Source organism: Physeter macrocephalus, chromosome 9, assembly GCF_002837175.3.
Source record: "Physeter macrocephalus isolate SW-GA chromosome 9, ASM283717v5, whole genome shotgun sequence".
Classification (NCBI taxonomy): Eukaryota; Metazoa; Chordata; class Mammalia; order Artiodactyla; family Physeteridae; genus Physeter; species Physeter macrocephalus.
In genome coordinates this window covers 101,785,212-101,797,236 of record NC_041222.1, presented here as the reverse complement: position 1 = coordinate 101,797,236, position 12,025 = coordinate 101,785,212, and the positions used below count along the sequence as shown (strand labels likewise).

The window sequence follows — 12,025 nt, the reverse complement described above, 5'->3', positions numbered from 1 at the left end:
GGCTGAGTAATATTCCATTGTATATATGTGCCACATCTTCTTTATCCATTCATCTGTCGATGGACACTTAGGTTGCTTCCATGTCCTGGCTATTGTCAATAGAGCTGCGATGAACACTGTGGTACATGACTCTTTTTGAATTATGGTTTTCTCAGGGTATATGCCCAGTACTGGGATTGCTGGGTCATATGGTAGTTCTATTTTTAGTTTTTTAAGGAACGGTCCATACTGTTCTCCATAGTGGCTGTATCAATTTAAATTCCCACCAACAGTCCCAAGAGAGTTCCCTTTCCTCCACACCCTTTCCAGCAGTTATTGTTTGTAGACTTTTTGATGATGGCTATTCTGACCGGTGTGAGGTGATACCTCATTGTAGTTTTGATTTGCATTTCTTTTCATCTTGTTTATGGTTTCCTTTGCTGTGTAAAAGCTTTTAAGTTTCATTAGGTCCCATTTGTTTATTTTTGTTTTTATTTCCACTTCTCTAGGAAGTGGGTCAAAAAGGGTCATGCTGTGATTTATGTCATAGAGTGTTCTGCCTATGTTTTCCTCTAAGAGTTTTATAATGCCTGGCCTTACATTTAGGTCCTAGATATATTTTAGTTTATAATATTAGCTAAGAACTTAGGCATTCTCTCTTTCTTCATGCTATGAGGCACTGTTCAAAGTATACCCATTTTATTGTCAACCTGGCTCAGGTTCTACTATCTACAGCTTAAGTTTATTCCTGAGAGACTGATCTAATTTCGGTGGAAAGATAAAGTCAAATTTCTAGACCTGTAGAACTAAGGATAAAACCTCAAAAGGCAGTACGTTTGCCAAACTAAAAAGCATCTAGCAGCCTGTCAACCTTCCCTGGGAATACTCCTGTGTTTCAGGAGACATAATAGAGTTAGTGTAGAGAACGAGATACCAAGAATATAATGATGAATGATCTGTTCCAAGTTATTAGACACGGATACTTAATCAATGTCTACATGTAGTTACTTGAATACATATTGTTATCAGGTTTGTTGTCCTACTCTTACTTTCCAAGCTAACGTTTTCCTTAACATGTTAGACTACAATCAAAATACAGAACGTGAATAAAGCTCTTGGTTGTCAAGACTCAACTCTGTTTTATTTTATCTTTTTGTAATTAATACTCTCAGACCAAAGGAAAGAGAACAAATAATTATAGATCCATAGACTTTCGACAAAAAGAAGATTACAGGTAAAATAAACATCAGGTAGCTGTCAGTGAACAACAGGATATTTCAATCATTCAAGCCAGGTGTCTATTCATTTAAGAACACATATTCATTTACACATGGAAAGACTGCAGATAATCTACACTAGCATATCTCAGAATGTGTTCCCTGGAATGTTACTTTATACTCCCCCCACCCCGCCCACCTTCCAAAAAGACACTATGTCAAATAAACCTGCATAATACGGCATACAATACCCTCCTCTTAGATCGTCACAATGTGCATCAGTATATTAGAGGCTTTGGCAAGTTATTCTGTAAATGAGCCAACTAATCACAACCTATCATGGTCAAATTTATTAGACTTGGGAAATCCTTTGACTATGTCCATTATCCTGTGGAATAATTATTACAAAGAATACATTTGGGAAACGTGTAAATCCTGATGATATCAGGGTTTTGTATCTCCAGGAACGAAGGTTATTTTTCTTCATTGTTTCTATGCTATGAAGTAATGGCAATGAACATTTTGCTGCTGTATACTGGAGCAAAAAGTAAGATTTAATATATGAGATATTGTAAAATCTGAGTATAAACACCTGAGTTCTTTCCTATAATGGAGAACTCCTCCAAATTTCCTGTTCATATTTTAGCTGGTCCAACAACAAAAGAAGACGATATCTCAAAAATAGTTTGTGCATACATTTCCATCTAAAACATATGCTTAGGTCAAATTTAAAATGTTTCTTCTAATAGATTCTATTCCAGATCAATCTAATAGAATGCATACAATTGTATGCATGTGGGTCTTTCTATATGAACACAGGAAAAATGTGCTTACATAGTTTTAAAAAAGACTTCTTTTACCTGACCCCATTGAGGATATAATTTTAAAAATTTATAAACATATTTATAGAAATATGAATAAAAATAAACCTATAATATAAAGTTAAACCACATTCACTACCAATTTCAGAAACTCTAGTTTTAAAAATAACTAGGTCAAGATAAAGTTTAATACTAAATGGAGCACAGGGAATATAACTTACTGGTTGATAAGTAAAATTACTTTATTATAATACTGCTGTGGAATAAAATCACACACGTAACTTGTACATGCAGGGGAAATACAGCCTAATGTAAACAGATGGTTTTTAGCACATTCCTTTACTAGAATGTGGTCACCTGCCACAAAGTACACAAGCTCATGCATAAGATCAAGACTTTACATACAGCTGAGATCACAATGTCATGCATATAACAGCAGCGTGCTAGACAATCGTACCAAAAACTGTGCGGAAGTTCTCCCCCACCCCATAAGCCACTGCCAGCAGCTGCTGTGGAGTTTGGTTACCCATATCCGTGACATGAACGATGTCCTTTGGAGAATCTCGTTCCCTGTGGCTGTAAGTATTCTTATTTTTATAATATTTTAATGATGCTTGCTATCAAAATGTTAAGTACAGAACTAGAAATTATGGAAAAGTAGACTTGTTACAATACTGAACAATTATATACATCTTACCTCAGGTACTTACAATAAACACCACTTACATTTAAACATATCATCAAAAATAATTTACTTCTCAGGCTTAAATGAACCCAAATAACACATCTGACGACAGTGCTCCAGTAAGGGGGAAAAAAAATCAACCTCCATAAAGTACTTCCTGATTGCTAGCACTAAAAAATCATGGCAAGAGTCATTCTAAGACCTGGCTAAAGTATGACTCATTGTAGGTAAGTTCTATATAAAAACACCTATTAGGATAATCTTTCAATTATATTTTGGTTGGATAAACAACCAAATTGATATTGATTATTTATTAGTCAATGAAAGCAAGTGTGGAATAGTTATCAAAATACTTTTCATTTCCCTGCACCTACAAGTGTACTTCAATGTCCTTCCACGCCTATTTATGTCCTAAGTATATTCTGGTAAAGAGAGAATTCTATTTTGTTATTAGGCGACAGCTGCTTGCTGAGCTACTGATGTTCATAAAAGCATAGAAGCAGAATTCTGGAACCAAAAGTCACTTTGAATGGTTCAGTTCCATGCCGCCTGGCAGCAGTATGTGCCCCTTCCAAAACAGTAAATTCAATACTTCTGGAGTGCTCCAGGATATCCTCGAATCAGGCCAGGGAGTAAAGAAAAAAATACAGCCAACTCTCAAATACAATGGTAGGTAGGATGGATAAGTAAAAATCTGAAGATCTAAAAATCTCATTTTAATTAGTAAATTGAATCCCCTCTTTAAGTAAATATTTGACTTAAATTTTTAAATGTTTTTTTGCCAGATAAAAAGAGGACTTTAATTTTGCCTCTTTTCTCTGCCCCCCACCGCCCAAACACTCTAGAGGAGGTGTCACAAGAACTCTATAGTCTGATATATGTAGCTGCAAAGATGGAAACATATTTTGACATCTAGCTTTTCCAATTTAGATATTTAAAACTACCCACATCATATTCTAGTATATAAGGGCCTGTCTACAGTTTCATCTTTACATAATAAGGATGCTTTATAACTTGTTTAAAAATTGGTACTCCTTTAGCGAGGAATGACTACTTACCATAATCAATATGAGCAGTCACACCCAACCTGTCTGACTTTGAAAATCTATAACTCAGTACTTACCAAGTTACACCTTCCTTAGAATGTAACATTTGCAAGTGATATGAATTGAAGATGACAGTTTTACTCAACATTGGTGTTAATTCATGACTGGAGCCAGTATGCCTTGATAAACTGGGCATAAGACAGGGCCCGTAATAGCTGCCTTTCCTGATTCCTGCGTATCTGGAGTAAAACACCGTACTACTCTGCCCCAGTTCTTCTCCAGTAATCATCATTCAATTAACTCAAGATACTGATGCAAAATATTTCTTCTTCTAACGCTAGTCATATAACTGTTTTAATAAGCAACATCCATATTATGTTGGTTTCAAATGTGTAATTTGAACTTTAACTTCTTATAAATCATTCTACTTTCATTAAAAGTATCAGTCTTCTATTCACTGAAAGTAAAAACTGGTGAAAGAGAACAAATATAACATATTTGTTGCGTATAACATATTTGCTTTATAACACATACTTTGTTGTATTTGGGCTAAGACTTAACTGATGATGTATATGTATTAGTAAACCTTTGTAGCAGTGTTATATTTTTATTCATGTACAAGAAAAAGTTAACAGAGAAATCATATATAATAAGCAAAAGTCAATTTAATTTCAAAATGTCATTTGTATTATGTGCATATTTATAAGATCAGTAGTTCTTTAATATTAATTAAAGAATATTAATATTAAGGTAACTAGGGAGTCCTTAATACCTCTACAACAAATGAAGAAAGTGGGTTTTTGAAAATTAATTAAATTAAAATAACTGCCAGATAAATTTTTCCATAGAAAATGATCCACCCATAAGTATTAGTTCTGAGTGTTACATAATTTCTATTAGATTTCTCAGAGTAAGTCTAGTAGATACTTAAACATTTCTGAAACTCTGAATCTTTCCAGAATATATTAAAATAAGAACAGGGGTAAGGGGGAATCAGAGAAAGAATTGTCTTTACATTTTGATCACTCATATGTTATGTTAAGAAATAATTAAATAATTAATTTCAAACAGTTCTTTTTGCTTCTCCCACTCTCCCTGCTCTCTATTTCTGTTTGCTTATTGTCTTAAGAAAGAAGAATTAAAGAATTCATGCAAAATTATTCAGTTTTATAACAGAATCTATAAGTTGTTTCTATGCCATCATGTATTAGATTGTTAAAGGCATTATTTAAAGACATTTTGATGTGTCGCAAACTAGAAAAATATCCTTTGTGATCATCTCTGATAAAAATAGCATTGTTACTAAATGGAAATGATGAAACAAAGAAAATGCTGCAGATAAAGTCTGATGAACATATTTTGTGCTCGCGACTTATAATGTAGTAGTATCTCAACCAAGTCCAGTGGCGGGCTGCATATATGTCATGGAAGCTGCCATACAAAGTGAGCAGGTAGCAAGATTAGAACATGACATGGTAAGGTAAAAAGAAATGACTAAGTCACATAGCAATAACTTCAAACCCGGGCTTTGCAGTGATTGAAAAGTCATGTTCAGTGACTTGTAATTTACTTGCAAGTTTATTATGTTGGAAAGCTGCAGCAAGATAACAATAAAGTTCAACTGTTACAAATATTCAAATTCTTCACTTACCTCATCTGGGTTGGCATTAAAGGTGAGGCTGCCTTCATCCAGCTGCATGTACAATTTTCTAAAAGAAAATCCTAGAGGTGGGTTCTTATTGTATATGGAACAGTGACCCCAAGTGGATTTACACAACCTGTAAGTAAGATAAAATCAGATGCGAAAACATGACTATATTGAATTTTTCTAAGCTAAACATGTATGTATATGATAAAATAGTGATATGAAATAACATAAAATTGGATTTTACAGCTCTAAAGTATAAAATGTTTACTTTTATACTTGTTTTATTTGTTTGCCAGAGTAAGATAGACAAATGCCTTCAATTTAGCAATTTTGACAGCACTTCATAAATATGAGTTACAAAGACTAGTAATATTTGTGAGTCCTACTGAAGTTAAATGTAAATAATGATGATGATGATGATAGCCTACATTTACCAAGTGCTTACTAGATGCTAGGCGCTATTTAAAGCATTAACTTGCTCAGTCTTCATGATGTGGTGCTACAGATAAAGAAACAGACACCACAAAAAAGCTGCCCAGGGAAACACAGCTTGATCTGAATCCAAGGAGCTTCCTCCTGAGTTTGCAATCCTAACCAAGCGTTTAAACAGAATTAAGCAACTGTGTGCTCTACTGCGAAATATAACTGAATTGGTGGAAGGAGAAAGGCTGCTGAGCAGAGGGAGAAACCGTAATGCTATAACTTCAATACTTAAATGAAAAGTTGCAACATTAAGTTTAGCAGTTTTTAAGATACTGCTTCAAAACGCTGGTTCTTTACTATCACAGCTATATATGACTGTTTACAAAATCGGTAATACTTAAAATGCTAATGGTTCATACCTCAAAACACACTGTTTCTACACATTGGTATACCTGTTTCCAACTCTGTTTGAGGCATTAGCTACTGGTTGTTGTTTGAAAGCTAACGTTTCATCTTATTGCAATGCCTGGAAATTCTGGATGTACTCATCCAGAATGTGAAACATAGTTTCACTTTCTGATATTCATCATTGATTTTTGGCTCAAACTTCCTTCTTTTCTCACACACACAGCTTACAAGAAAACAAAAAAGTTACCGTCTCAGCCTGTAACATCAAAATTTCTGAGGATAGTGGGTAAAATATCTAATTTTATATGGGAATATCTTCTTAATAGTTAATTTATATCCTTGCATTATTTTTACCAACCAAATGAAATCACTGATTTCGTTAACAATGAGTTTAGTAACTTGTTTAGAAAATTATCAAGATTTTAGCAGTCTCTTTAATCTAGTCCCATAGCTTTTGATTTTATGACTAAGCTACATGAAAGCAACAGAACCTCTCAACATCCAAATTAAAAAAACAAAAAACTAAAAACTAAGCTAGCCTTTAATTTATCACTAAGAAAAAAAAATCCAAGCATCAGATGTATAGGCATAATTATGTGGTAAACACTAAAGGAAGCATTTCTTTTAAAAATGAACAATCCAAATTTAAATCCCAAATGAAAACTACATTTTGATTGAGTTCATATAAGCATAGAAATAAACTCTTCTACAAAGTTCAAATATAGAATCATAAATTAAGTTTGATGGGAATACTAAAGTGTAGAAAAGAGGTTATAAATAAAAGTGAGCCAGTTTTAAAGTACTTTTCTTTCCTCTTACACTGAACAATTAAAGATTAATAACTATACTTTAAACATTACTAACAGAATTTCCTCTCACTTCCACAGTAACTTCATTATGACAAGACAAGGGAAGAATAACAAGATGATATTGATGATTTTTAGCTATTTGAAGGTTGAGAAATGAACTACATAATTAATACTATAATTCTGTAGCATCGGGAAGCCTGAGTTTAAAATGTCATTGTTGGGCTTCCCTGGTGGCGCAGTGGTTGAGAGTCCACCTGCCGATGCAGGGGACACGGGTCCGTGCCCCGGTCCGGGAAGATCCCACATGCTGTGGAGCGGCTAGGCCCGTGAGCCACGGCCGATGTCATTGTTGGTAATACATTTTTACTAAAGTTTGGCTATTTAGATAATTGATTCTCTCCATAGAGTTTCATTGAAAAATGGTTTTAAAGTCTCAAAAAACTTGTTTTTAGACATGTTTTGCTCTGTTCAGAAGTTTCATTTTAAAATAATGAGACTTAAATAGACTTTGGTAAAGAATGCTAGAAAACCCAAGATTCAATGATTCTTTCATTTTCATGACTCATGTATACAATCTATTAAGGAGTAACTTAGGTTCCATAGATTCTATTGCACCACAAGTTCTTAGATTTATAGCTTAAATTTAACCTGGTAAAACAGCTGCTGAAATTTCTACAGTCTACTTTCACTTCAGCAAGTAGATTATCTCTTTGCTTTCTAATATTTGCCTAATTCACTGAACAAATAGTGGTTAGAAAATATAAAAAGTAGATGAAATATTCACCAGTTAAAGTTTATGCCAACAAGCAGCACCAACCCACCCCCCCAAAACAAACAAACAAACACAAAAAACAAAAAACCCACAACCTGTAGGCAAGATTCTACTTAGAGCTATCTGGATCAAACATGGCGGGCTGAACTTACCCTTGCCAGAGGAGTTCATCATTGGCCAGGTCCTGCCAAACACAGGAAGCTAAGCAGAGGTCAGTTGCATTCAGGTAGGACAAGATGGTAAAGCTTAGCTCGGGAGGCAACATTTCCAAATTAATGAATCCTTCCTGTTCTTTCGATTTCCTTGTCTTCAAAAGATGATATATATCAATGCCCCCTTGGACTTGTTTGCGATGACTGGTGTTAGAAATGCTGCTGGCAGCCATCCTCCTGCCCTGCTCTCTGCTGAGGTAGCCTTGCTCACTGTAGCCTTCCTGCTGTAGCTGCTGGTTTCTGGCCACTCTCCACAGCCCCTGACCCATCTGCAAGCCTGGGAGAAAGCCAGAATGGAGTAAGAAGGCGACATTAAAAAAGTAATCCACCTTTCCCTGTGGTACAACAAGTCTACATGAAGCATTCATTTATCAGAATTAACATTGCTCATTAAAGCATATTAAATGGAGTAGGAAATTACAAATAGTTGGAACATAGTAAGTATGAAACTTGGATGGAGAACTATTTAGTTTGATTATCACCTTTATCTCAGTTTGCTAACCACTTTTAAAGTCCACAGGTGACATAATCATTTTTCACAAGGTAAGATTTAAAAGTTACTGACGTCTTAAAGACTCTTACAAATTATAATTATGTGGACGTATGGGCCAGTATTAAATACAACTCTGATCAGGGCACAGGACTTCACTTAAAAGACCTGTACACCCTGCTTTTTATCACAACCCAGGCTAAGCTAAGCTAAGCTAGGCCCTTTTAACCAAATTCCCAGATGCATAACAGCTGTGAAACAGGCTTTCCGTTTCATTCTTGCCAGTCTGCTCTTAAGCTGTAGGCTGTAATAAAATGTAACATAGGCCCTGAAGTATAATTCAGAAACCTTATAAATTAGACACGTAGGACTCCATGATAAAGAGCTCAGTAATGACTATTTGGTTCTGTTGCTGCTTTAAATACAAATCATAATTTATACTAATTTTCCATTTCTTCTCCAGGAGCCCTATGGACTCCTCAGAGGTACCTGGGAAAAGGCAGGAGAAGGGATGGGAGTGCTCTAGTCTCTTCTCTCTCCACTTGACCTCCAAACAAAGTAGCTCTACATTTATCTCTTACAAATATCAGACCTCCTCACACACAAATATTTAGAAGACTATTGGCCTAGACTTTCTATTTCACTTGGTTTTGCAAATAAGTAAGTTTTCCTGGGCAAATAAATTCACTGAGAAAAATGAAATCAGGATGAGCTTTTAACTAACACAAATAATTATTTTCATGATCTCTTTTACAAACAAAATATTCTTGTTTTAAAAGCCCAAGTTGACTACTGGGACGTGCATGTTTTAAAAATTTGGAGGAAGAAATGGATTTTTGTTCAAAATCATTAAAATAAATTTCATAGCGTGGCCTAATCTTAAAATATGGTTTTGTTTTAATTGGCTGCTTACAATAAGGAGTAATAAGCAAAAAATAAAAAAGCAACCCCTCCCCAAGCCCATTGGTGACCAGAAATTCTGAAAATTATTAGGAATAATTTGAAAATTGAGTAGAATTTCAAAGAATGTCACAGATAATTTTTTCAGTATTTAAAAAGGCATGTATATTTATTGAATTGTTGGATAATGGCCACTGTAACAGGCTACTTGTTGATTAAAACAGAAAAAACGGTCCAGGATAATTTTTCACTCTTTGTCCTTACTTGAACTGCTTGGAAATCCAAAAGCTTAAGCTATAAAGAGATGCGGGAGGGAGGATACAGAGAGAAGGAACATATTAATAATTTTTAAATGTGGGGAAATTTGTTTTTGCAAAGAAACCACAAAGGTAGTAACTTTTCCTCCCTACGACACATACTACCATAATGGTAGCAGTTCCTGAAGTAGTGGTTAAGCTATTAATAATTAAATTCTTATTTTCTATTAGAATGATTGAAATCCCAAACTGACACCACCAAATGCTGGTAAGGATGTGTGAATTCAAAATGGTACAGTCACTTTGGAAGACAGTTTGACAGCTTCCTACAAAAATAAACATACTTTTACCATATGGTCCAGCATTTATGCTCCTTGGTATCAACCCAAATAAGTTGGGAACTCATGTCCACACAAAAACCTGCACACAAACCTGCAGCTTTAGTCATAATTACCAAAACTTATATGCAATCAAGTTGTCCTTCAGCAGGTGAATGGATAATTTACTGTGGTACATCCAGACAATGGAATGTTCAGTGTTAGAAAGAAATGAGCTATCGAGCCATGAAAAGATATAGAAGAAACTTAAATGCATATTACTAAGTGAAAGCAGCTGATCTGAAAATGCTATGTAATATGTGATTCCAATTACAAGACATTCTAGAAAAGGCAAAACTACAGACAGTAAATTAACACAGAAAAAAATACAGAATATCAACAAAAATTTGTAAAGAGCTATAAGTTCCCGTAATGTTTAAATATGCTATGTCATGTTACAACATAAGTACAACTTAATTTTGACACAAAAGACTCATAAACATTTTAAAATTTTTATCATAGCCATTTCTCTGTTTATCTTAGCAAGAAAATATCTAGAAATTGAATTGATTGCTAAGCTCACCCAGTATATCTGTTGTCATTTTAGATAATTATATTTATTCTTCTCTTTTGCATTTGCAGCACTAAAGGTAAATAATCAAACAGGGTGACTGTGATGTCTGAAGTCTCAAGATTTAAGGCATTTAACATCAATTTTGTATGTACTTTCCCTACAACATCTTTCTAGTGGCATACGGTTAGGCAGCTGTTATTGCTCTCAGGGGTGTTGCTAGGGAACACAGAACCAGGGTGATTTCCCTAGGCTCTGGGCTTTAATGGGGATCACTTAAATGGAGCACTGGAGAAAGTGATTCGGAAAGCATCCAGCAGGTAGAAGAGAGGTTAAGCCAACAGCTGGTTCTTAGGATTAAAAAAAGATGATGGGGAGGGTGGAGGTTTGAGGCTCATCTACACATGATTCAGACAAAGAAAACTGCATTTTCTATTCTTCTGCTGCTAAATAATACTGCAAATTACCCCTTGTGGGATGTCTTTTTCCCTTTAAAGCAGTTCTTGATACGGAGCAAGAACACAGTATGATAAATCACTTGAGAAGGATTCCTATCACATATTTATCCTTTGGAGAAAGCAAAGGGTGTCTACAGTGTTCCACCCCACTCCCAGTCTTCCTTAGGGTAATAGTGGTGTGGGATGTGGATAGAACTGTCAGAAAAGTGATAAAACTCTCAAAAAGACATGCGATCCACTACAGAAGTTGTGAAGCAAGTCACAGAGGGAGCATAGTGCTGTGGACTCTGAAGTTGAACAGACTTGAGTTCAAATCCTGACTTCACTGATGAGCACTTACAGGACCTTGGGGAATTTACGTGACTAGTCTAAGCTTTGGTTTCCTCATATTTAAGGTGATAATTTGCATATAATATAGTGGTAATACATATAGCTCAGAGGGCTGTTGTATTAAATATTACATATAAAGTGCACTTCACAGCTAATAATAAAATGTTAGCTCATTTGTTTTGACAAAACCATATTTTCACAGAGTGAAAATGATGAGCATTTCAGTAAAACTTATTGAATGATACTTCAATTATCACATAAAAAAAAGAAATCCATGAGTGAGTCTACACCGATGATCACTAAATATTACATAAAGAAAGGCAAGCTCTTCCTTATAGTAAAATTCTGAATAATGAGTTAGAAAAATAATCATTTAGGTCTTCTGCCCATTTTTGGATTGGGTTGTTTGTTTTTTTGTTATTGAGCTGCATGAGTTGCTTATAAATTTTGGAGATTAATCCTTCGTCAGTTGCTTCATTTGCAAATATTTTCTCCCATTCTGAGGGTTGTCTTTTGGTCTTGTTTATGGTTTCCTTTCTGTGCAAAAGCTTTTAAGTTTCATTAGGTCCCATTTGTTTATTTTTGTTTTAATTTCCATTTCTCTAGGAGGTGGGTCAAAAAGGATCTTGCTGTGATTTATGTCATAGAGTGTTCTGCCTATGTTTTCCTCTAAGAGTTTGAT

General features: G+C 34.8%; 1 protein-coding gene across 1 annotated transcript in view; it reads right to left on the bottom strand.

Moving 5' to 3' along the window:
• The window catches only part of FBXO8 (F-box protein 8), a 39,742-nt gene that overhangs the window by 15,643 nt on the left and 12,074 nt on the right, over nt 1-12,025 (bottom strand). The window contains exons 2-3 of the mRNA XM_007113689.4: nt 7,961-8,297; nt 5,400-5,526 (exon numbers count right to left, since the gene is read on the bottom strand). Of these exons, the coding sequence (XP_007113751.1) occupies nt 5,400-5,526; nt 7,961-8,289 (456 nt within the window). The 5' untranslated portion in view covers nt 8,290-8,297. The remainder of the gene's footprint in view (nt 1-5,399; nt 5,527-7,960; nt 8,298-12,025) is intronic.